Source organism: Aspergillus heteromorphus, assembly GCF_003184545.1.
Source record: "Aspergillus heteromorphus CBS 117.55 chromosome Unknown BO70scaffold_21, whole genome shotgun sequence".
NCBI classification, from domain to species: Eukaryota; Fungi; Ascomycota; class Eurotiomycetes; order Eurotiales; family Aspergillaceae; genus Aspergillus; species Aspergillus heteromorphus.
Window position 1 is genome coordinate 223,141 of NW_020290426.1, and position 24,247 is coordinate 247,387.

Here is a 24,247-nt window from a genome sequence, read left to right on the forward strand (position 1 = left end):
TGGCCTATGGTACAAACCGGCTACCTGCCTGCCTGGTGGGTGGTGCTGACGGAGTTTTAGATGCGATGGCGTTAGGGAGTGATTAGGGGGGTTTGTAGAATTAACTCCTATCTTAAGGGTAACATAATTTAAAGTAGTGAGGAGTAGTTACTCCGTGCTAAGTGAGGAGTACCTTAGCATCAGGTGAAGAAACAGAACATCCATCAATCACATCCTCCCCCCTCCCCACCGGATCACCGCCGATCGATCTATTCGTCCGTCCCGGAGTCAACCTGCATGGCTGAAACAATGACGGCTGGCGGGCTGTCTATCTAATAGTATCTATCCATCTACTTATCTGTCTCCGGGCTGTCGATTTAACAGGTTAGTGTTCTTTTCAAATGTAATGTGCTGTATTTGGACTAGTCCAATTGGATGGATGGGTCGGATTGACATTGCAGTCTATATACCGTATACCGTGTATTGCAGACCAACTCTAGGAGACAAACGCAAATCAAGTATGAGCATTGTTTCCAGACGTATTCAACAACAAACACAGAGAACTATCCCATACAAAATTAAATCACTCGAACACTCCAAATCAACAACATGGCTGTTCACAAGGTGCCTGCACCTGCAGAGCCAAGCCAAATCAACAAACCAGCACACCACCAAAACCAATGATGCTCAGCCCTCGCTGCAACATCCCAGACAGCCATGCAAGTAAAGCGCGACTTCAAAACCAAACCAATAAACAAACAGGCATCAAGCATCATCATCATCATCATCACTCAAAGACAGAACCAGACAACCCAAACGCCAACCATCCCCATGCAGTCATAACCTCATCATCATCATCATAATAATGGACAGACAACAGAGTCAAAATCAGAATCAACAACACCCTCCCCTCCTCTTCCCCCTTCCCTCCACCAACGCATCCTCAATCTCATCCCCGACACTACTACTCGGCGGAAACCCCAGCCAACTGCGCCTCTTATCGCCATACCCAAGTCGAAAGCTGCCGCCAGCACCACCAGCACCCCCCTCCCCTCCACCGGGCGTCCCGACCACCAGTCCGCCGTCAAAGACCGTCGACGACCTCTGCGACGAGCTCCCCGCGGCGGCAGCCGCCGCATCCCTCCGATTCCGCTGCTGCTCGACCAGCTTCCTCGTAATCACACGGAACACCTCCTCGATGCCCTCGCCATCCTTCGCACTGATCTCATGACAGCAGTCCCACCCAATATCCTGTCCCCAGAACGCACTACTCCGTTTACTATCCGTCCCACCACCACACCCACCACCACCAGCACCCCCAGTAAGCGTACTCGCACTCGTCTGGCCCCCAACGCCAAACGCCCCTCCACCACCACCCCCAAACCCCGACCCCGGCACCACCAAACCCGCGGTAACCGGCGGCGTCGACGCGCGCGTCGGATACAGCTGATCGGCAACATACGCGATGGTCCTCTCAAACGGCACCCTCCTCCTGCCCGGATCCAGCGTCACGATATCGGTCTTCGTGCCGACGACATGGATCACAATGGGATCGTCATCGCCGTCCACCAGGTTGCGTTTCAGTTCGGCCAGCCAGCCCGTCATCTCCTGGAAGCTTTGTTCGGAGGTGATGTCGTAGCACAGCAGACAGGCGTTCGCGCCGCGGTAGTAAAGCCGCGAGATACTCCGGAAGCGCTCCTGGCCGGCGGTGTCCCAGATTTGCAGGCGCACGATGGTGTCGGAGGCACTGTCGAGGACGCGTTTCGTCACGAAGGATGCGCCCACCGTCGAGGAGGTGGTTGAGGGGGAGAAATCGTTTTTCACGTAGCGGTCTACGAGGGAGGTTTTGCCGACTCCTTTGGTTTTTTTGAGATTGGAGGTTAGTGGGGGGGGTTGGTTGGCTTGGGTTGGGTTGAGGGGGGGGGGAAGAGATGGGATGGGGAGGATTAGGGAGGGAGGGAGGGAGGGAGGAAGTTGGACTCACCTTGTGCGCCGAGCACAACGATCTTAGCCTCGAGGGAGGAGCTCATGGCGGGGTCGAGGGAAAGGCGGGGTACGCGGAGAACTGGATTTGCATGATCCGATCCAGAACCAGCGGGAGGAGATGCGATGGTAGGAAGACGTGTTGGAAGATGGCGGAGGAGAGGAACAAAGGGGGAAGGGAATGTGGGAGCGAAGTGGGAAGAGTGGGAAGTGAGTGGGAATAAAGGGAGAAAGAGTGTGTCAGGAAAGTGGCTGATGAAAGAAAAGACAGGGAAGACAGGGCGGAGGCTCAACTCAACTCCTTCCAACTTCCAACTTCCACCAGCCTTCCATGCGATCGGCCATGTCATCGATTCGATTCGATCGAACCTGGCTGGCTGGCTGGATTCGACTGGGGCAGGGCAGGGCAGGGCAGGGCAGGGCACATCACCCGATCCATCCCTCCCTCCATCCATCCATCCATCTCTCTCCCCCGATCAGATCAGGTGTGCGAATGTCTCATCCTCACATCTTGTCTTCCACCATCCTCTCCCCCATCGACCATTGACAGCGCCGCCCTCCTCGTGTTGTTGTCATCCAAATTCTCGGAATTATTAATCCTGACCCCCCTTGCGTGGCTGGCTTCTTCGCCCTGGACGCGGCCAATGAGTGCGTGAGTGGATGTGGGTGGGGGGGCCGAAGGGCCCGAAGAGGAGGCTGGAATCTTCAATCTGGATCCCATTCAACTCCATGGTACGGTCAAGTCAAGTCGACTACAACACAGTACACAACACACACACACACACACACACACACAGGAAGGAAGTAGATATGCTACGACGGACTCCATACGTTCACCCAAGATCGGCCTGCAGAACGCATTGCAGCGCAGACTTGCAGACTTGCAGGTTTCTTCTGTCAGCCGCAGCAGCGTCTAATTCAGGGTCCGTCCGGGCTGTTGTGGCACAGGCCGCTGGACGGTACGTACCACTCACTAACTACTTGGATACCAACCAAGTCTATCTACCTATGACCTATGTATAGATACATAGATAGACCGTGCTCCAGCCTTGTCTGGATCTGTGATCAGCGACCGTCAACTCGGGCCACAGGTTCCGTTCCGGTTCCGTTCCACTACGGCGACACCCTCGTGTCTGTCTACCGTCTATACTCCGTACATACTCTACCAAATGAGACAAAACGAAAACCACCTAACGGGTAGGCATGATTTCTGTCCAAACACCTGGATCGGTGGTCGAGTCGGGGTGTTGGCTGCATCATCTGACAATCAGCCATCGCCAACAACTCTCGATCTCCTCTACTTTTACATCTACAATCAAGGAATAATTGAGACAAAAACACATATCATAATCTATCCAGTCTCGTGGGTAAAGGTACCAGAACCAGATCCGGTACCAACCGCTCTAACCATCACGGCCGTCGCAAATATACACAAGCTCGCCTCTCGGCAAGACAGACAAGACAGACAGACAGACAGACAGACAAACAATCGATGTGCGGTCCCTGTCGGGTTCCAAGCACATTCGGGGGTAGTCGCGTGAAAAGACAGTAAAAAACAACTAAAAGCAAATTGGGGGGAATCTTTCTATCCAACAGCCGCAGATCATGCAGCACGGAACAATGACGATGACGATGACGATGGTATCAAGCTCGGATGCAAACTCAAACTCAGCCTATCGGCATGGCATGGCTCCAGTCCAAAATATCGACAGAAGGAAAGGATGTAAAAAGAAATAAGAAACAAAAACAGAGGACATAAGGCTGACACCCTGTCGTTGCCGACCGGGGGGGCAGCGCAAATCATGCGACATGCAACATGCGATTTTTTTGTTGGTCATGAAATTTTGAAGGCTGGCAGTCTACTCGGACTGGTTGCCGGGGCTGTTGTCGCCGGAGATCTCGGCAGCGGTGGCCTTGCCCTCCTCGACGTCGTTGGCGGTGCCGCTGAAGCCGTATTCCAGGGCCTTTTGCTCGACTTCGTCGTCGGTAAGGCGGGGGAGGTCGAAGGCGGCGCGCACGTAGCTGATGTTCTCGGTGTAGCCCTTCGCGAAGATGATGTCGATCTCCTCCAGACTGCGGTTGGCGGTCTCGGGGTAGAACAGGTAGATGATGGGAATGAACAGGGCGTTGAGCACCGCGAAGAACAGGTAGGTACCCCAGCCGATGTGGGAGACCATGACGGGGGTGATCATAACAATGAAGAAGTTGAACAGCCAGTTAGAGCAGGTCGACAGGGCGTTGGCCTTGGCACGGGTCTTGATCGGGGACAGCTCAGCAGGGTACAGCCAGGGCAGAGGCAACCAAGTGGCTCCGAAAGCAGCCATGTACAGGAACAGACCGAACACCGCACCCTTCGAGGTCTCCTCGTTGCCCGGGATCAGACAGCCGAAAGTGATCACCATCGCAATGCACTGCAGGAAAGAACCGCCCAGGAAGAGCTTACGGCGACCGATCCGCTCAATGAAGAACCACGAGAAGGTCGCGAAAATGGCGTAGACAATCATGTTGATACCACCGATCAGCAGGGCGAAGTCCTCAGTCTCGCCGAGGGAGTCCTCGAGCAGGACGGGAAGGTAGTAGATAACCGCGTTACATCCACCCAGTTGCTGGAAGATCTGCGCCGAGGAACCGACAAGCATACGACGGAAGTGCTGGGAGCGGCCACCGGTGAACAGATCGCGGTATCCGATATCCTTGCCGGCAGCGTTGGAACTGTGACTTGTTAGCACCATGACCTATCGCGAGAAAATGGGCCGCATGCACTCACGCTCTGATAGAGTCGATGACCAGCTGCTTCTGGAGCTGAGTGTCGTGGGAGTCGATTTCCCAGCCACCCAGGGCGGCAAGCACGTACTCTCCCTCCTGGATACGGTCCCGGGAGATCAGGTAGCGAGGGGAGTCGGGGAGGAACCACATGCCGAAGATAAGGATAAGACCGAAGAAGATCTGGAAGGCGATGGGGAGACGCCAGACAAGGTCGCGGTTACCGAAGTGGGCGCCGTAGTCGATCCAGTAAGCAATCGCTGTTCCGATGGCGATGATACCGCCCTCGATACAGATCAGCAGACCACGGTTCTCGGTCTTGGAGCATTCAGCCTGGTAGGTGGGGATGGTCGAGGTGTTCATGCCGTTGCCGATACCGGTGATGACACGGCCAATGAAGAACTGCAGGAGGGGGATGTGGCCTGCCATGGAGGTGACCTGGATGGTGACACCGACGATCATGACGATGGCACCGGAGAAGATCATCCATCTGCGGCCGGTCATGTCGCCGAAGAACAGCGCGAACATGGCACCGAACAAACAACCTAAGGGCGCACGGGTCAGCAAAAGAGAGACAGGTGATCAGCTGGATGTTGCACGCACCTAATTCATACACGGAAGTGACCAGAGCTTGCATGGTGGCATTGCCCTTGGTGGCGGTGTAGAGATCCTCGAAGTACTTGTCACTGATGATACCGGACATGACACCCTCTGTGGACAGATTAGCATGGCAGGGGAGAGGCATCCCGGGGACGGAGGCACCCACGGTCATAACCGAAGAGGAGGAAACCCATCGTGGCAATGGTGGTGATTGCCAGGGACAGTTTCCTGCCTGACATGCCCGCGTAGGTCGGCGCCATGTTGGATGATGGACTGTGCTGGCAATGGGGAGAGGAAGGAGATGAATGTATATGGAAGATGTAAAAGGGAAGAGCGGATCAAACAACCAAGTCGATTCGCTCTCTTCTCCGGAGGACTCCTGATGGGGTGGTTCAAAAGGAGAAGGAGGGATGTGATAGAGAGAAAACAAGACAGAAGAGACGCGGAGAAGATGGGGAGGAAGGGGGATTATCTACTTCTCCAGGACGCCCGCCTGTCGGGTGTGGCAGCATGCATGATGGCCGACAATCTCTTATCCCCCGAACTGAATTGACTGCCTGCCTGCCTGCCGGACTACTGGACTACTGATGCCAGTGAGTGGATTGAGGATGGGATGGGTGGATGGGGAGGCTCCACCGAGTTTAGCAGCGCTGGCTGTGACCCGTACCATTGTTTGTTTTGTGGAGCAGGGGACCGGATGCATCAATAACGCTGGGTTAAGCATCTTTTTGGCGCAGGCCCGCGGCCCACTGTGGGCGAGCAATAAGCAATGACATCACGCAGGCCGTCTGGATGTCGCCTAAAGAGATTAAATCGAAAAAGAGAAAGGGAAAAAATAATAAATCATAAAAAAGAAGAACAAATAAAAAAAAATTAAAACCAAAAAAAGGGGAGAGCCAAACAGAACAACTCCAGACAGAGTCCAGACAGCCTAACACTCGGCTCGGCCCCTGAGGCCTCCCATTGGACATGCATGCCCTCTCTCCAGTCTCCCCGACACCTTCTGCCTCAATCTCCCCCAGTTTCCCCCAACTTCAATCACGCCCGCAGGATTCGGGATCACACCTTGACCATTCCCCTCTGACGTTGCTCCGAACTTCGTCCATCGCTCTAGTCTGCCACTTACCAGTATCCGGTAGTATCAACTAGCCCAAATTCGCGTCAGTGGCTTCCACTGGCCTCAGCGCTAACCCCATCTCTCCCTCCTTCTGCTCCCCGTCCTCCACCAACCCGAGCACACCGTGCAGCTCCACCTTTGACTCGGTTGTGCCCTGGCCCTCCCCCAACAACGAGCCTATCACAGCTGATAAGCCCGCGCAATGACCAATCGTTGCGACAGCAGTGGACCTCAACGTGGACCTGGCCGCACAGGGCTGACCTGCCTTTTTCGTGGACCTTTCTCCCGACCCGGAAACTCTGGCGAGTCGACATCCATCCATCCCACGGGGAACGCTCAGCTCTCGAGGCTGAATAATCGCTACTAACTAACTAACTACTCCGTACTACGGAGTAATTAGGGACTCAACTCGCTACGCCGCAAGTCGCAAGTCACAACAAAGCCTGAATGCGGGCGCCATTGTAATTCCAGAATTTGAGCCGCCCATGGTATCTACCACCTCCACCTCACACCGCTTGCCCCGTGATTAACAGAAATCCGAAATACGGGGTTGATTCCTCAGCAACATCACTTGCCCCCCCCCCGTCCCTCTCTCCCCTCCCTCCCTTCCTTCCTTCCGTCCCGGTCCCTCCCCTCATCCCCTCAGACTCACTCACTCAGACACGGGCTGAATCCAACGCAGTCAATCAGTCAGTCAGTCAGTCAGCCAGCCAGTCCGTCCGTCCGTTCAAAACTCGGCCGTGGTTCGGGAAGCCGCGTCAGGATTTCCCGACTGCGCTGCGCTGCGCTGAACTGCATCACGCCTAGCGTCGCATCCTGCAAGGCAAGACAGGCAATATTTGCTCCAATGGCAATATTGGGTTAATAATGATATCCACGAGAAGCCCCCCCCCCCCCCCCCCCCATCCCAATTAAAATGAAAATAAAATAAAAAAAAATCCAAATAATGGTACATAAAACAGTAAAGGGAATTTACGGTAGGCAGGTACTTCGGTAGGTATGGGCCGGAAAAGGCTTAGCCCGGGGCCGCATTTGGCGATGGAGGATTTTCGTGGAGGGAGGGGATGGATGCTGATTCGGTGGTGGGTGAGTGACTGGCCCCGGCTTCGATCCCCACAGAAAGACCTATCTACTACTACTTTACTTACTGTTGTCTTTCTTGGTTGTTGAGGAGAGTACGGAGTACGGAGTACGGAGTACCTAGGTAGATATCTCCAGGTCCCCGTTCTTTCTTTTCTTTTCTACTCTAGTACTAGACTACCACGTAGTTAAGTTAGTTAGTACTTAGAGGGTTAGTCAGTACCCCCCCCGTTTCCCCCCCCCCCCCTCCTATTTCTGACTATACCACACATGGTAATTTTTAATATCATTCTCTCCGCGTCCTCTTGGGTCGGTTTAGCGGGCGCCGCGCCGGGATGGCCCAATGCGAGTCGGGAAGGAAACCAATCCAATCCAATCCAATCCAATCGACGATCAAAGCCGCCGCCGGAAAAAGTAATTTCTTTTTTGTTCGACCGGTACGGAGTACTTAATCACTTACATTATCACCCAACGGGATAAATAAGGTAAGAATGAACGAGTCCCGACGTACTTACGGTATGTGCCATGTCCAATGAGATCCGACGGCGATCCACTACCTACCTACCTACCTACCTACTGGCCATGTCGGGAAAGGGAAGGGAATAATGAATACAGGTCTGTTGGTCTTTCTGGTTACGTTACTGGCAGATAATCCCGGCTCATTGTGATTAGCCAGACGCTGGACATGCATGCATGCATGCGTGCATGGCTGGCTATTCTATTCTGGGTCATCGAGATGAGTTGAGACAGCCAAGCCAAGCAAACAAGCAGCCAAGCAGGCAGCGGGGTTTGGTGCATAAGGAGTGCATGGTATGAAGTAAATAATAATAATAATAATAATAATAATAATAATAATAATAATATATTGTTGTGGTTGTGGTTGGTTATTATTTTATTATTACTATGACTATTCAATATCCCATCCAGTCCCACCGCACCTGCTAAACGATCTAGGTAGTAAATCTGGACAAAGCAAACTCTGATCCGGTCTGACAGGCTGCGACATCCAGTGGCCCCTCCCCATCTGTACCTAAGTACCTTAGGTAGAGATCATGCACCCAGGATCTCGCGGTCGAGGGCTAAACGTGCCTGTCAAGATCGTGGCCACATCCACTTTCAGTCCGGGACCCTGCGCGATGTCCAACACACCATCATCATCATCTGCGCGGCGAGCTCTCTCTCTATCTACGTCACCGACGTTCTCCTCGTCTATGGAGAGGGTGACTGACCACCCATGTCAGCGCCAAGGCAGACAAGAATCGCGAAGCTCATCCATCGACGCCTTGGTATACAGTAGACCAGAGCAAGTCGACCAGTCTTTCCTTCGGCAAGAAACGGGGTGGGGTGGGGGTGGAGTGGGGTGGGGAGGATGGATGGATGGGTGGGTGGGGGGGGCGCACATGTGGGGAAAAGACCCAGCTTTTCGAGGAGATCCAGTGGATGCGGTCGGGGGCTAAACGACCGCGCACATCCCGAACATCGTCATCTTGCCTGCCCGCGCCGGGGTGCCATGACTTCCATTGGCCGACGAGATTGCTGGCTGACTGTTCCTGTGCCTGATCCAGTCGGGGATTGGCTCCAGCCGGCAACACAATCTGACTTCTGCCCACATGGTCCCATGTCCCATTTACCTATCTCTCTTTCTTTGTCGCGATGGTCGGCGAAATAATTTCCCCCCCCTGCGGGACACCCAACAGAGGGAATCTGGTCCTGCGCTTCCGGATTTCGGCGGATACTGAGGGCGACCAATCCAGGGCCCGGAAAGGAAGAACGGTCGGGCCCACTCGCGTAAGTAAGTGTGGTTGGCTGCGTCGAGCTGAGAGTGGTAGTAGTCTGAGTCGGGTCGAATAATCAATCAATCAATAGGAATGGCGGGCGACAATGTTGAGAATTTTCCGGCCGGCGGCGTGCGAACGGACCGGCCGGGTAAATGAAACGAGGATGCACCGACCGACGCGTGGTGACGCCGGATCATGCGGTGGTATCATCTGAGAGTGAGAGCGAGTGCGAGTGCTGCTTCGGGATGCACTATCGCGGCCTAACCCGCCAGGATGATGACATCGATGCGGTCACCGCCGCTCCAGGAGTCCAGATATCTCTCTATCGACGGAAGGGGACGAGTTAGCTGCAGGTATCACGACCAAGTGCCTAGATACCTACCTACCTACCTACCTCTCGACAGTCGTCGAGGGACTGGGCGACGGGAGTCACGAGGATTTCTCGGGTTGGCTTGCCGTGACCAAGTGGATATCCGCCTTCGCCATTCTACGAAACCTACAGCAGATAACAGACATCGTGGATGAGGGATCACCCTCGGTTCCTACCCGACCTGGTTGCGCGAAACCTTAGGCTGAAAACCTCTCGACGCAGACGGCCCGAAGGTTGAGGCCGATGGGTGGTTGAGGGTCGGCCTTGGCTTCACCATGAGTCGGCAGGTTCGACGCGGAAGGTTTGCGCTTCTGGAATGTGACCCGCCCGCCGTGCGGAAATTTGTGCCCTCGCCTGCGAGGCTGCCGAGACTCGAGACGCCGACCGTTCCCACAATGTACAGTAGTCGCCCGAGCCATGCCGGCCATCATTGGAGGAGCGGGTGGACGTTGGAATGGTGACAGGCGATTAAGTAACAAAAAGAATTTTCCCGATGAGTTGAGATTCCTGGGTTGGTGCAGCTTGACAGCGATCGGCAGTGGTGTTAGTCATCATCATCATCATGTGCATCGTATTGTTGGTACGGAGTAGTTGGTGTCTGGTGAGTTGGTGGTGACACAAAGCAAGGCTGGACCCCCAACAATAAATCGACAGGAGAGACAGACAGCCTGCAGCAAGGGGGGTAGCACAGCAGATTTATACCCTCTGCGCACGAGCGCATGGACTCAGGGGCAGGAACCATCGGGAGACCGATGCTTCTTATACTCGATGGTGGATTCGGCACCGGCGTGCCGATTGTGGGAGGCCATCTCGGTCTGGATGCCGGAGGGCTCGGAGTTGGGAGTCACGAGGACCGCAAAGAAAACGGGGGGAGCATGGACTCGCTCGGAAAACTGCCAATAGTAGCATTCCAATTGATTGAAATGCGGCCTGCCAGCAGAACAAGGTAAGGTCGCAAGACACAAGCTTGTTGTTGTTGAGAGAGGCGCACCGGTTCTAGAACCGCGTCCAGGGGGCCGCCATAGATCAGGGGGTTCTAGACGACCGGCGCCAGCAGCTCAACAGCGCTACAGGTGGTCAGCTGTCACTCTTAGCTGCGCGATGCTGCAGATGGCCAATCATCATGCCCCTTTCAAATGAATTATTGACACGAGAAGCATGGATCTGGGGTTTTGGAGGTGAAGCTGTTGGCCGCTGAATCATCCGCACGTGGGCGGGCACAAACGTACACAAAGTAAACAAACAGCGCGGGTTACCTCAGCTGGGAGTTTGTCTGGTTTGCACCTCGCCACTGTTTTTGTTTCCCTTCCGGCCTGAGGCAGTAGCACAGCTTCGCTGCACCGCTGCCGCATGCAGAATATGTACAAAACCTGCCTACATATGCATGGTGCTTCGGAGCTCTCACCTGGCATCGACAGGCGATTATTTGAGACTACCTACTCATGCCTTGTGTGACGTTCCTTACTTGGACAGAAAATCACCCCATCCCGTCTGGCAGAATATAGCGATACGCCCATGACTGATCTCCGCTCGCAAGGGGCGCCGACACCTGCCGGCTCTGTCTGCTCCAGACTCCAACCCAGCTGCATGTGACCGATCGGTATACGATCGATAGACAGATTGTCCTGTCAAACTTTATGTATGTGTGTGAATATGTGTGAGGTCTCGCATTCCCCGCGCCTTGCTTGGTAAAATGAATATGAACCTTGAACTCGGCCGGTCGGAGATACTGCTTGTGGTAATCCGAAGGCTCGGTATTTCGCAAACCGGCAGTTCGCAATAGGCAGCTTGTGAGATCAAATATGTCGGCATGCTGGGGCTTGTTTGCGGTTGTTTAAGCCACAGGGTGTGTATGGGTAGGTCTAGCCAGGTCGAGGCCGTCAATAATTAAACAATGGTCGGTTTGTGTGGCAAAAGCAAGCAAGTCCGTGTCTAACAACAATTGAACCCCCTAATTTGTGGCCCTCGTCCCTGCGCGTGCCTCCGCACCGCTTCCCCATATGCAGGGTCTGGAGGGTTGGGGTGTGTTGGCTCGTTGAGTTAGCAGCAGCGTACTGTTATGTTCCGACTCCACACCTGGCTCTATAGACTGAGGGAGCCCAGGTTATGTCTATAATTAGGTGGCCTAGGTGTGTAACTAATAACTATACAGAATAAAAGCACCCAATCTATGAACGTTCATGTACAATTCACTGCCTTGAACAAATCCCAAATTTTGTTGATACAAGTAGTACTTTAGGTACAGCAAAATACAGTGAGTGGTACAACACCCGTGTCCGTTATATATATGCCACCCAGCGGGAAGAGTCAGTTACCAGCCAAGCAACAGAAATCTTGGCTTGAATCTACGCAAAATCCGCGGTCGCATTCATTGTGCTCAGTGTTGAAATATATTGCGAATCAAATTTCAATAAAAGGTTTACAGATATATAGATAGCAGTATGGGTGCAATCAAGTCCCACCAGAGCCATCCACACAGACATACCAACTATAGACAACAACAACACTGCTCTATACTCTTCGAACAGCTCGAGCATGCCAAGTTGAGTTAAGCTTTACGGGTGAATCTGTGTTGATTGGCAAAACCACCCCTTGCATCCTTGGCAGGGCATCTCCAAGACGGCAACAGCTCAACTATCAAGAACTCGCCCAGCTGATCCCATCCCATCGCATCCCACTAATCCCTCACGACATCGCATCTCAACAGCATCCAAACCCAGAACCAGTGCGTTCAAAACCGCCGTGCCGCGACCCCCCACACAGACAACCTAGCTGCCTACCCAGCGGTATGGTACTCGCCACCTCCTCCCCTCACTGGAGCTGTCAATAACCACCATGATCCATCGCATGGCCAGATGATCATCGCCACCTCACCCCATCTACACGTGGTAGTCTAGCGACAGGAAACCCAGACGCACAACACACTTTCCAACGTTCGTCCTCGAACGCAACAAATGCCGCACACACACACACACCCACCCACCCACCCACCTCAGACAATATGACGTCGAGGATGAACACGGACCGGCTGCTCGCCTCGAGTCTTTTTGCCCGTAGCTCTAAACTTCTGGGGTAGCAGCTTCGCATCCCTGCAAGTGCTGCCTAGCACGGTACCTAGCATCCCTCGAGGCTCGAACCCATCGGGAAACTTACCTCGTCAAGAGTTACCGTACTACTTACTTACTTACTACTCCGTACTCTTCAGATCCATCTCCGGCCGAAACCTCTACGTCATGCGGAGATAGGGAAGCGGAAGGGGTCCGATGATGCGATCTGGACAGTAGCCTCTCTACTATCTACTACTTTGTACTAACAGAGCTATCTACTCCGGACTTCTCTCACCCCCCCGCCGGCTCAGGAAATACCAATCGGTAGATTCATTGAATCCGATCCTTCGGGAAAAATAATACGGATGATGAAAACTCTGCCGGGGGGTTTGCGCAACCTGTCTATCTACCCTACCTATAGAGTATTTTGCCGAGGAGACCGCTACCGCTACCGCTACCGCTACCGGTCACCACCACCAGCACGCTACTACCACTACTAACTACTGCTTTAGTGGTATGTAGATAGATAGAGATAGATAGTATCTACTCCGTACTAGGCAATCCAAATAACATTCATCATTGGATATTATTCTTCCTCCTCCGACCTCGTTTAAAATGCGATCATCCCTACACCAATGGCAGTCCGTGGCCGTCGCCCCCATCGTCACTTCACTGGGTTGCCCCCCTCCCCAGCCCCCCCCCCACACAGCCGCGTCAACCCGAAACCCGGAGAAGACCGCGTGTTCTTTCCCTCCCACTCACTCACTCACTTACCCTGTTGCTGACTTGCAGCCCACATTCCATAGTGGGTGGACGCCGAACGGACCTTGGAATTAGGATTAGCACCTCGGTCGGGTTGCGCTTGCGCTTGTGGCTGTTGGGGGCCGGCTGGGGCAGATGGGCCTCCGGGCTGATGGAATCATGGAAATTGGAATATGCGATTCAGCCCACAGTCCTGTCCACTGTCCACTGTCCAGGACCCATCGGCACCATCATCATCATCATCATCATCTGACTACGGAGTGCTGACTGCTCTGTCCTGACTGGGATAATAATACTACTAGATACCCCGTCCCGGGTCCTCAGGTCGGGCGCGGAGAGTGTCCGGGGTTGGGAACCAAATTCTTTGCCGTATTCGCTGGTTAAGTCTTTTCCCGTTCTGGGTTTGGCCCCTTGTCTCACTTGCCGAACTGGTTGTGAACGTATTACGGTGAAAAGCATAGCATAGCTCCTGACCATTATTATTATCATTATTATCATGGTAATGATGATGATGACGAGGAGGAGGAGGATTTGCTCGAGTCAGGAGGCACAGGTGTAGGTTTACTCAAAACCTGCTGTGAGAAGGTCTGAGTCTGGGTCTGGATGCTGCTGCTTTATGGCTGGTACCTACTACCTACCTAGATATTTACTGGCTTACTGGCTAGGTAGGTTCGCAGGAAGGTCGGGCGCCGATGGACGGACGGACGGACAGATGGATGGATGGATGGATAGATAGATGGCGATCGATCGGTCCGATGCGCATGACCTAGATACTAGATACAGACTACAGAGCAGGTTCTCGTTATCGCTTGTTAATATTCCAGGCGCCTACTTACTATCTACCTATGTTGATGTTGTTCGTTCCAGACGCACGGGTGATTTGCGGTTCCTACTTACCTACTTACATGCACAGCTTTTACTGCGGCGCATCTTGACTTTCCACGTTCTCTGCGATGGAAATACATGCGATCGATCTTATCATGACGGTTGGGCCGTCGAGTCATGTCGAGATCGGGTAGTTACACCGCACCGAGGCGTGGAATAGAGTTCGCTCTTCAACGGGAACCCATGGCTGGATCTGACTCATGCGTCTGGGATAATGTGGTTAGGTGAAGCCACTTACCTCAGTAACTACTTATTGGGGCATACGGGGCTGGTGATTCTCTTCGGGGTTGGCGGTTATTCCTGGTGTGAAGCGGTGTAGCCTAAGATGCTGGTTGCATATTCTATCGGATTGAATTTGTTGTTTGGCTGAGGGGGTGGTGTTTTAGGTATGTTGGAAGAGAATAGTTTCTCTATATAATAATAGGTTGAGGGCTTGTATACTTGAACATAATTGCACAGGATTCAGAAGGATTCTAGAGGGAGAAAGGGATTCGGGAAACATAGCATGATGTTGTGATAGCAAAGGGGGGAAACCATTTTTAACTATATCAGAGTGAGTATTCAAGCATAGGAGTTAAGATATATATTTTTATCCAACATATGAAAAATAATAAAATTACAATCTGTGTACTATATACAACATTATATTTGCTCTATTGTTTAATGCAGCCTGTAAGAGTTGATTTGACTTTTTATATTATGCTGAACTACCCATACATATAGACTAGTTATATAGGTATGTGCTTAGGTACCAGTGTCTTATATACTATACACCAAATAGAAGGGTTTGAATCACTGCTGTAAGAAACTCCAGTCACAGTGTGTGGGTAACAAAGGGAAAGGTATACACATATATATAAGTCTTGCTCTTGAGTAAGCGTCTTCTTTACCAGCTCTAACAAGCACTGTTAGTATCCAAGTTTCTCAGATATAAATACTTGACTATGACTGTCGACCTGTGTAATTTTAAATATCTTGAACATCCAAGTTTAATCTTATGCTAAAAGCTCGATAAAGAAGAGCGGAAATCATAATACATACTGTCATAGTAAGAACTGATATTAAGTGATTTATAGTTAAATTGTTGAAAATGAGTTGCTAGTGTTTTGTGTGCATAAGGCTTAGCTCATAAAGATTCATAGCTAATATTAGTGCAGCGATGTCTAATTATCGATCAGCTCCTGATCAGCAATAAATCTTAGAACTCACAGGAGTCTGGAAAAAAGCAATATCTTTTACATGCATATGTCCTTGATCGATTTTAGGGCATTGTATAATGCGGAAAATTACTGTCTCTATTGCTAAAACAGGTTATTGAGCATGTACCGTTGAGCTATATAGGTCTGGTCTACAAACACTGAGGTAGAGTACAAAGTCAAGGTTTATTCAAGTGACCATGTGGATAGAAGAGCGTAGGTGTGATAATTCACCCTCTCGTCAATGGCTAATGGTGCTTTGCATGCAGATGAGAAGCCAGATCATAAAGTGGACCGTGAGAGGGGTACTTGCGGATATACGATGTTGAGTGTGAGAGCACTGCATCATACTCAAGCAGGAGATCATTCTCCTCGTCTGCCAGACGAACAAGAATACAAGACAAATACAACCCAAGATTCATGGTCAAGCCATCTTCGCAGCCGCCCCACGGGATCACGGCATACTGTAGCTTGGAAATAGAAGGCCACAGGTCCAGCTCATCGACCGACATCGCGCCCATACTGGACGTCACGTCAGAAACCGTCCAAGCCGACACGACCCGATGATGCTGCCCCTGAAACCGGGTACTCCGCTGCGGCCTCGGTGAAGTTCGGACAGGAGCCGAGGACAAAAAGAACCGCGCCACCAGAAGTGACCGACCGCTCGCTAATGATGAACTGGTACCGGGTACCGGCCTTTTGAGCGGGATGCTGAATCTGCTCCCGAGGACGGACCTCGTCGCGGTGGAAATCATGCTCGTAGCCATGTTAGCCGACGTGGATGACGGCGACTGCTTGTTCTGGCTGCCAGCGATACTTGGTCTCTCCGCCCAAGAGGGTTTTAACTCGATTGATCGGGTTCAGCTTAAGTGTGTTTCCGGCGCCCCAGTCTGGATTGATATCGAGCTCTGCGAGGGTGCGCGAGCCATCGGCGATGAAGACGTTGGGTAGGAGCAATGTCGATAGAGTATATAGTAAACAAATGATATACTTAGAAGCCACGTCTGCACATATACCGCTTCATTATTGATTGAAGATGGTATGTAGAAAATATCAAACGACATCAAATTGCAGATAGTGGCTAAATGATACCCGACCAGACTATCCAGAGGAAAAATGCGTATCATGGTTCTATTGAGCTCTCATGGTTCGGAATTCCGAGCGTGATAGCACCTTGCCGGTTTCCTCCGATGTCATGGCTTGACTGCAAATAGCTACAAGGCTTTCTCGTACTTCGTTTTTGTCCCAGGACCGAGGGAACAAGATGACAAAAAAGACCCTGCCGTACATGTCACATGCATCTACTGTAACAACTGATTCTCCGTCAAGCGAAACCAGTTTGGCATCAAACATGTCTGGATGTTTGGACTGAACAGCTCAAGCACAGTCATAGCGTTGTAAACACTGAGCTCGAATGATGTGCCAATTCGGAGATTCCTTCGGGCAAGTGCGCGCCGTAAAAAAAAGGGAAAATGGATGCTAGAGAGGGCATGGCGAACTCTTTTACCGTGTTCACGTAACCTGTGCTTTCAGCTAAAAAGAGGGGATATATTTTAGTCGAAGAGTCACTCATCCAGTACGAAGGAGAAAGATGCTCGTTGCTTAATGAGAATAAGAAGCTTAAATAACTACTGTATGTTGCTAAGCCGACACAATTTCCCCGACGTCTCACACGATGGACGGTGAATAGAGGTCACGTGCTGATCGCTTCTTGCCTTCTGCCTTGCCTGCTGCTTGCTCGTTTCCTTCGACGTCTTTCTCCAGGATCCAAACCCCGGTGCCGAATCAATTCCCCAGGTACACAGGGGGGCCTCCAGAGTGTTAGTAAACGCACGTGATGGGCAGCAGCCTTAGGAAGGGCGAAGGGCTCATTTCATTTGGCCACTGGCGGGCAAGCCACCGCTCCTGCCCACTCGAATACGAGAGTTCCGAGGCAATGGAGGCTGGAGGCCGGACTTAGCGGTCCTTCTTAATCTTCCACCGCCACATGCGACTACTTCAGCCCGAACTGAACAGATCAAGTATACATGCGTTCTCTCAATCACTAAGCTGTATACTGCTAGGAATTTCATGCCCTCAAAACACAGGAATTGGAAATACAATCCCAGAAGTCACGACTCCATTGAGACAAGACCCGACCTCCCCCCCCCCCCCCCAGAAGAGCAGAATAAAGCCCCTGGTACAGGCCACCAATATACCCCAGATAAGCCTTGCCAAGCAAAACGAATGAAAATCTTCGATTGGCCCCGCGACCACGAGGTTGCAGAAACGCATGGTAGCGTGTCCGCTAATCTCGGTTCGGGTCGAACTAAGCCAGATCCTCCAGCGTGCCACCCGTCGGAATATCCGACTGTCGGGGGGACAATAAACTCCGACGAGCGTTGGTACCCTGGATTCTGGTCTGGGGATGATGATCCCAGGGTCGTGCTTGATGATCTTTGCCACAGCCCTACAGTATGGCGGGTGAGGGTGTGACTGTCGTATGCTCTACGATAGTCGTTCGACAGGAGGAGAAAGGGGTTGCCATGGGGTTTGGAACAATGCAGCAATTTTGATTCTTGTACTGTTGTACTGTGCACGGCGCGATTCAATACTGCAGTTGGTCTAGAATCATGGGACCTTCTGTCTGTCCCAAAGAGGCAGGAGTCTCTCTTCCTGTATAGTGGATATGAAGGATTTAGCCCCCAGACTGCCTCTTTATCTGTACAGAAATGGAAATTGGACCATAGTGTTGTGAGCTTGCGATCCACCACGTCTGGATATAATAGAGTTCTGCTATAACTCTGGTATGTTCAAAGTGCGAGTCAATGGGGTATAAAAGGGCCGCTGTGTCCCCTATACCACTGAATAGAAACCAGACTGCCAAAGCATCCAGCTCTCAACATACCTCTCTCCCCTCAATCTTCCCACAATTATACACACAAACACCACAATGAAGCCTGCTATCGTCCTCTTCGCCGTCACCCTCCTTGCGAGCAAGGCTCTCGCCTGCGCCAAATCCGATACCTACTGCGAGAGCTGGGGTGCGAGGGTTTGCGAGTGCGATGAAGGGTATCTGGTAAGTTGTTCGATGGGCTGATTACACTGCTCTGTGCTGATCGTTTTCTTTAGCTGGAATGTGAGGAATACCTCGTTTCTGAGGTCGATGGAGAAGGCGGCGAGTCTTATGCTTTGTGGACTCGGCTGAAGAACTGCCCCAAGCCCGCCGATGGAGGCTTGCAGTGTGTTGACGGGGCTTGTACTTCGTAAGAAGTGTGTCTGTGGGAGGTGGGGGTGGTAGAATTTGAACGGTTGGCTGTGTATGAGGTTGATGCGTTATGTTTGAACATGATCTCTGGTGTGTTATCTGGATCCAGTGCATCGCAAGCTCTCATAAGTATTTAAGTGGATGTTGGGATGAACCGTCAATCCTGTTTTCTCGCCGCTATAACCGGCTGCATCAAAAAAGTCGTCATACGCCAGCTCTTCCGCCGTTGGTCGGTCCTCGGGCATCCAACGGAATATCCTCCGTAGAAAGCCCAGGAACAGCACTCTATCGGCCTCGACGGGGCAACTGGAGCAGTCTCATCTCCAGAGATTGTTCTGGTATGGGTATAGAGCCCTTCCAGTTCCCTATGTAAATTCGTATTCATTATCTCAGATATAATTGAATGTACAATAGCGACGAGGAATGTTATTATTTACCTTGTTCGTCCCAATATTGACAACACCGTTCACTCCGTCCGAGAAACTCAGCCGGAGGAGGTCCCATCAGCGACACCATTTCCGCTAGGTGTTGTTCATCGTTCAAAATACCCTTTCGTCTACCAAAGAAGAGGTGACTGCCTTCAACCAAATCCCAGGCCTACACCACCATATATCGAATCAGCGTGTACAAGATCAACAAATTGATTAGGGAATATTACCATAGTACCAACAGACCAAACATCAAATTTACTATCCCACTCCATATCTAAAATCACTTCCGGTGCGCGATAAATCCTGGGCATGATATCGCCTTTCTGTTTCCCGCGAGCAAGTCTCAACGGGCAATCCATTGCTAGGAGAATCAGTTCTGACATAGAAACCAGCGTCACATCCAAGGACTTGAAGTCCAATGATGCTGGAAAGGCTGTTCTTGACGATGTAACCGATAAACTCGTCAATAAAGCCTGGTCCAACGCTAGACAGGTCCGGAAGAGGCCCATCTTGCAGCTCATAAGCGCAGAGTCCGTCCTTGGTGGGGGCGAAGATGTGTCCGTGAACTTTGCTGGGATCGATTTTATCAATTTCAGTGATATTGGTTCCAGCGAAGGGAGGGGTTCTCGAAGTTGGTCCCAAGCATGACGGTGCTCGGCCTGGGAATTTGTTCTCGCTTGTAGTGGGAAGACTTAATCACCATTAGGAGCCAGGAGTAATAACCACATGAAGAAAGGTCTATGAAAACCACAGAGGCATTCCCTTGAGCTACTAACCAATACCTCGTGATAATGAGTGGTCAGCCAACATCGGTTTCAATACCTGCACATGATAATAAAGCCTTGTACCTCAAAGAACTAGTCATAAATTCTTCTCGTATCATAGTCATAGTTTGCAACCTACATAACAACTGAATGCTCAATGTTACCCAAATATCCTTACCCAAATATATAAGAAGACCACTGGTCAATATGCTGGACCCGAACCATATTGTAGCTAATATTATTTCTGCTTTTATTTGAACAGCGCGAAGCTCTGCATGTATGTAGTCAAACATAGGGGCGGATTTAGCCTGAACCTAAAGGCTATTGGTTAATTTCCGATGTTTCTGTAAATTGCCGCACTTGCTCAAAAACGAATAATATATTATTATCGTCGCCAGAATTTACTATGTGTCATGTGTATATATATGTGTACATGAAAAAGATTCAAGTAGTGCCTCTAGGTAGCCATGTTGCCTAGGAGCGTAGTATAAGCAATGTTATCTGTCTACTTTAATACCATGTCCGTTTTTACAATATTTAATGCTTTCGAGGCCCGTATAGCAATGGTGGATTGAAATATAAGTTGATGACAGAATGACTCCGAGTATATATGATATATATATTGACTGGCAGGGGGGAATAAAAACGAAAAAGAAAGAAACGACAGCGGTGTGATTTGAACACACGCATCCGAAGATATATGATTTCGCGGAATTCGAGTCATACGCCTTAGACCACTCGGCCACACTGCCAAAGATATCGTAGTAGCTGTGAAGAGCGACTTGTCTCATAGGGAAGAGAAAGCTGGAGAGAAAAACAAAGAAAGAAAAAAAGGAGATGACGACAGCGGTGTGATTTGAACACACGCATCCGAAGATATATGATTTCGTATAATTCGAGTCATACGCCTTAGACCACTCGGCCACACTGTCTGGGACGCTAAAATCTGTCAAACTGCGGCTAGAAGAATACTAGTAAGTTACGTGGTACGGGGAAAAGAAAAAAGAAAAAAAGAAAATCGACAGCGGTGTGATTTGAACACACGCATCCGAAGATATATGATTTCGGGGATTCGAGTCATACGCCTTAGACCACTCGGCCACGCTGTCCGGATTATGAAATTGCGTCACTGCGTTTAAAGTATGACATACCGTTTCGGAGTTTCTATTAAACTATAGCGGGGTGGGATTCACCATTACATCTACATACTCCTGACCACATTTACCAATTTGGGTGAGTCTGCCACTCTGCTCACTTGATGCAAAGCGACCCTATTTCTTTTCCAGTCCGAGTTCTATATCCAGCGTCATCACCCGCCTGTACGCATGGCAGCCACAACCATGAACCCCTTCAGCGACCTCCCATACGAGCTCTTAAGCATGATCAACGAGTACGCAGCAGACTGGGTCAGTCTGGAGAGTCTCATCCATATGTCACCGCCAGTGGCCACTCTTTTCCACCCTGGAGATAATCCAGACGCAGAAGCAGACCCCGAAGCCGTACGTCTTGTCGAAACCATCCTCAGTACAAATCCCATCATGAGCCACCGTATCCACATCCACTTTCGCATGTGTGCACAGGCGCGACAACTCTCATTGACACGCGGCGCTCTACGCGATCTCGACACCTACGATTATGACTCCATACATTTCTCTCCTATATCTCGTTCTATACTCCGGGAGATGGTGGGCGTGGCCGCGAACATCCAGCGGTTGGTCTGTGTCTGTTTGACGTCACTTTTCGCGCGGCTGCGTGCCGTGAAGCCTCAGTGTTGGGATAGAGACGACACGGGGAGGTTGGATAGAAGTAGTATGTTTACACCCCAGGATAGGGGCGCCGGCTCGTGGGTGGAGGAGTATCGTGTCTATCGCGCCTTGTGGCTCTTGCAATGGTCCGCGGATTCTCAGTGCGCCTGTACCCAGCTGAAGCAGGAAAGAAGAACTACCCGGAAGCAGGGGCATTATCTCTGCCAAGAAGCTTACGCGGTATTTAAGTGTCTCCAAAGCATCTATCAAGATAGTACGAGATTTGGATCTCTATCAAACAGCTACAGCCTCAATGCCATGCCGCGTATCACTCAAATGCCTGACGCCTCCAATATCCCGTTCAAGTTCCCCGTCTGGGCTCCTCCACCCCGGCCCGAGATTCCATGCAATACAGATATATGGCTTCGTGGGGCCAGCGCAACTTCAAGGAATGACGTGCTTGATACCTGGCCAAGAATCCAGGATTATTGTCGATTAAAGTCTCGAAATCTGGATCAGAAATCCGTATTCAAGGATCAACAGCCATTCTGGGACCTCGGCATATTATTATGGGATGGTTGGCGATTGCATGGCTTGGGGCTCTGGCATGCGATAGTTTATTGGAAGGGCTCCCCTAGCGGCGGGTCAATACTACCGGGGGACTATATACCAAACGACCCCTGGCAAGCCATGTATCGATGGCCTGCTTTCCTTCGGGGTCACGTGGCGAAGGGAAAGAAGAATACTCCCAATGCTAACAGAGGATGGGGTGGGCGTCGTGCTATATAACCCGGAACTTGGCCTCACTGGCATCATCGTTGAGATCTTTCGGCCCCTCGAGATATTAAAGGATAATTAACGTCGAAAAGAGAAAGCTTTAACCCAACAGAATGAATTCGATGATACTGTCTCTTTCAACTACGATGTATGAAGACAGTAAGGGTAACACCATCTCGCAGGTCTTCACAAGATTTGAAGTTCTTTATCTAGCTACAAATAATAATGCTTTAATTCCCCCTTTTTTTTTTTCAATGGCACTTCCAAATCTACTCCATCAAGGGTGGAGGAATAACATTAACCCCCAACCCATCAACCAAAACATCCCTCATAGTCTCGACGCTCTTGACGCGAATATCCACCAAACTCTGCGGACTATGAAACGCACAATGCGGCGTCACCACCATCCTGCCCACCAACCACTCCTCCCTATCGCGATACGCCCTCAACAACGAATGCACAGGCCCCTGCACCACCACCGGCTCACCAGGAACGACATCCAACCCGACCCCCGCCAACGGCCCATCCCGAAGACACCGCTCCACCGCATCCAAATCCACCACATCCCCCCTCGCCGTGTTCACCAGGATCGAACCCGGGGCCATCAGTCTCAATAACTCTTCATTCACCATCCCCCGCGTCTCCGCACTGGACGGACAATGCACGCTCACCACCGAACTCCGACGGAATAGCTCTTTCAGGTCGCGCGTGCGCTCGACCCCGAGCGCCTTGTCGATCCCGTTCCGGACGTAGGGATCGTAGAAAAGTATATTCCATCCGAAGGCTTTTGCGCGGAGTGCGACCGCGGTCCCGATGAGGCCGAAGCCCAGGATCCCGAAGGTGGCGCCCTGGATCCGCGAGATTAGGGGACTGTCGATGTAGCACCATTTACTCGGGGGCGTGCCTCGTTGGTGGTCGTGGTGGAGGGCGATGCCCCGCCGGAGAGTTAGAGTCAGGGAGAGGGCGTGGTCGGCGATTTCGGCGGTGCCGTAGTCTGTCAGGTCAGAGGGGGTTAATGACTAAGGTATTTTAGGTCCTAAACGATACGATATACTTACCTGGAACATTGCAGAGCGTGACGCCTCGTTTCGCCAGAGCTGCACGATCGACCCGGTCATAGCCGACGCCCATGCGAACTAGTCTGCTTGCGTTGTGAGCTTCACTATTGGGTTCGGGGGTGGTTGGCATACACTTTTAATTTTGGGAAGAGCTCGAGATCAGCGGCCGTGAAAGAGGGCTTCAGAAGGGTGATGCCGTCTACTTGGTCCCTGAGAGACTTGTCGATTGTGGACCAGGGTTTGTATGTTGGGACTCCGTCGGGGGAGAGGTGTGTCTGTTGGTAATTTATCTTGTATGCATGCGATTTGTTGGGGGGATTGAGGATCTGTTGCTCGATGGTGTCGTCCTGTTTGAGGTTAGTTGAGGACGAGGTTCAGTGGGGCTGGGGGCGGGGATGGGAGGTATGGTATGGTTCACTTCATAAAGGCCATCGGCTTGGATGATGGTGTATGTGGGGATACCTCCATTTTGTTGTAAGGACATGGTGGCGATGTCGGATTCGACAATAACTGTATCTGCCGTATTCATAGATTAAGTTGAAGGTGAGGAATCAATGCGAATTAATGGATTTGGGGAGTGCTATATAGACATTGCGTCTTTAGCTGTATACCCCCGTCTGGTCGGCTAACCCGCCAACCTCAAAGCCGGCGGTTAAACCCCCGCA

General features: G+C 51.4%; 7 protein-coding genes and 3 non-coding genes across 10 annotated transcripts; 3 read left to right on the forward strand and 7 right to left on the reverse strand.

Moving 5' to 3' along the window:
* Positions 1-873: 873 nt before the first annotated feature.
* BO70DRAFT_372670 (Rab family GTPase) lies at positions 874-2,009 on the reverse strand (the record flags this gene model as incomplete). The annotated part of the gene is made up of 2 exons (XM_025544870.1): positions 874-1,835; positions 1,964-2,009. The coding sequence occupies 2 exons, from the start codon at positions 2,007-2,009 to the stop codon at positions 874-876; spliced, it is 1,008 nt and encodes a 335-aa protein (XP_025397397.1).
* Positions 2,010-2,520: 511 nt separating this feature from the next.
* BO70DRAFT_97003 (uncharacterized protein) lies at positions 2,521-3,464 on the forward strand. The gene is made up of 2 exons (XM_025548890.1): positions 2,521-2,921; positions 2,986-3,464. Exons 1-2 carry the CDS (start codon positions 2,623-2,625, stop codon positions 3,161-3,163), a joined length of 477 nt encoding a protein of 158 aa, XP_025397398.1. The 5' UTR covers positions 2,521-2,622; the 3' UTR covers positions 3,164-3,464.
* A 198-nt stretch (positions 3,465-3,662) lies between these two features.
* Positions 3,663-5,721, reverse strand: BO70DRAFT_96986 (putative MFS monosaccharide transporter). Its single transcript, XM_025548889.1, has 4 exons — positions 5,492-5,721; positions 5,329-5,436; positions 4,730-5,270; positions 3,663-4,674 (listed from the first exon to the last, which is right to left on the reverse strand). Exons 1-4 carry the CDS (start codon positions 5,583-5,585, stop codon positions 3,822-3,824), a joined length of 1,596 nt encoding a protein of 531 aa, XP_025397399.1. The 5' UTR covers positions 5,586-5,721; the 3' UTR covers positions 3,663-3,821.
* A 9,986-nt stretch (positions 5,722-15,707) lies between these two features.
* BO70DRAFT_430895 (uncharacterized protein) lies at positions 15,708-16,757 on the reverse strand (the record flags this gene model as incomplete). The annotated part of the gene is made up of 3 exons (XM_025548189.1): positions 15,708-16,082; positions 16,150-16,316; positions 16,734-16,757. The coding sequence occupies 3 exons, from the start codon at positions 16,755-16,757 to the stop codon at positions 15,809-15,811; spliced, it is 465 nt and encodes a 154-aa protein (XP_025397400.1). The 3' UTR covers positions 15,708-15,808.
* A 1,682-nt stretch (positions 16,758-18,439) lies between these two features.
* Positions 18,440-19,886, forward strand: BO70DRAFT_430896 (uncharacterized protein; the record flags this gene model as incomplete). Its single annotated transcript, XM_025548190.1, has 3 exons — positions 18,440-18,618; positions 18,672-18,805; positions 19,631-19,886. The coding sequence occupies exons 1-3, from the start codon at positions 18,493-18,495 to the stop codon at positions 19,884-19,886; spliced, it is 516 nt and encodes a 171-aa protein (XP_025397401.1). The 5' UTR covers positions 18,440-18,492.
* Positions 19,887-20,663: 777 nt separating this feature from the next.
* Positions 20,664-20,754, reverse strand: BO70DRAFT_t233. Its single transcript has one exon. It is a non-coding gene; the product is annotated as a tRNA-Ser (tRNA).
* Positions 20,755-20,843: 89 nt separating this feature from the next.
* BO70DRAFT_t232 lies at positions 20,844-20,934 on the reverse strand. Its single transcript has one exon. It is a non-coding gene; the product is annotated as a tRNA-Ser (tRNA).
* An 87-nt stretch (positions 20,935-21,021) lies between these two features.
* BO70DRAFT_t231 lies at positions 21,022-21,111 on the reverse strand. Its single transcript has one exon. It is a non-coding gene; the product is annotated as a tRNA-Ser (tRNA).
* A 115-nt stretch (positions 21,112-21,226) lies between these two features.
* On the forward strand, positions 21,227-22,536 carry BO70DRAFT_381142 (uncharacterized protein; the record flags this gene model as incomplete). Its single annotated transcript, XM_025545446.1, has 1 exon — positions 21,227-22,536. Exon 1 carries the CDS (start codon positions 21,328-21,330, stop codon positions 22,534-22,536), a length of 1,209 nt encoding a protein of 402 aa, XP_025397402.1. The 5' UTR covers positions 21,227-21,327.
* Positions 22,537-22,793: 257 nt separating this feature from the next.
* Positions 22,794-24,095, reverse strand: BO70DRAFT_381143 (C-terminal binding protein; the record flags this gene model as incomplete). Its single annotated transcript, XM_025545447.1, has 4 exons — positions 24,001-24,095; positions 23,715-23,929; positions 23,583-23,665; positions 22,794-23,518 (listed from the first exon to the last, which is right to left on the reverse strand). The coding sequence occupies exons 1-4, from the start codon at positions 24,064-24,066 to the stop codon at positions 22,794-22,796; spliced, it is 1,089 nt and encodes a 362-aa protein (XP_025397403.1). The 5' UTR covers positions 24,067-24,095.
* Between the last annotated feature and the right edge of the window lie 152 nt (positions 24,096-24,247).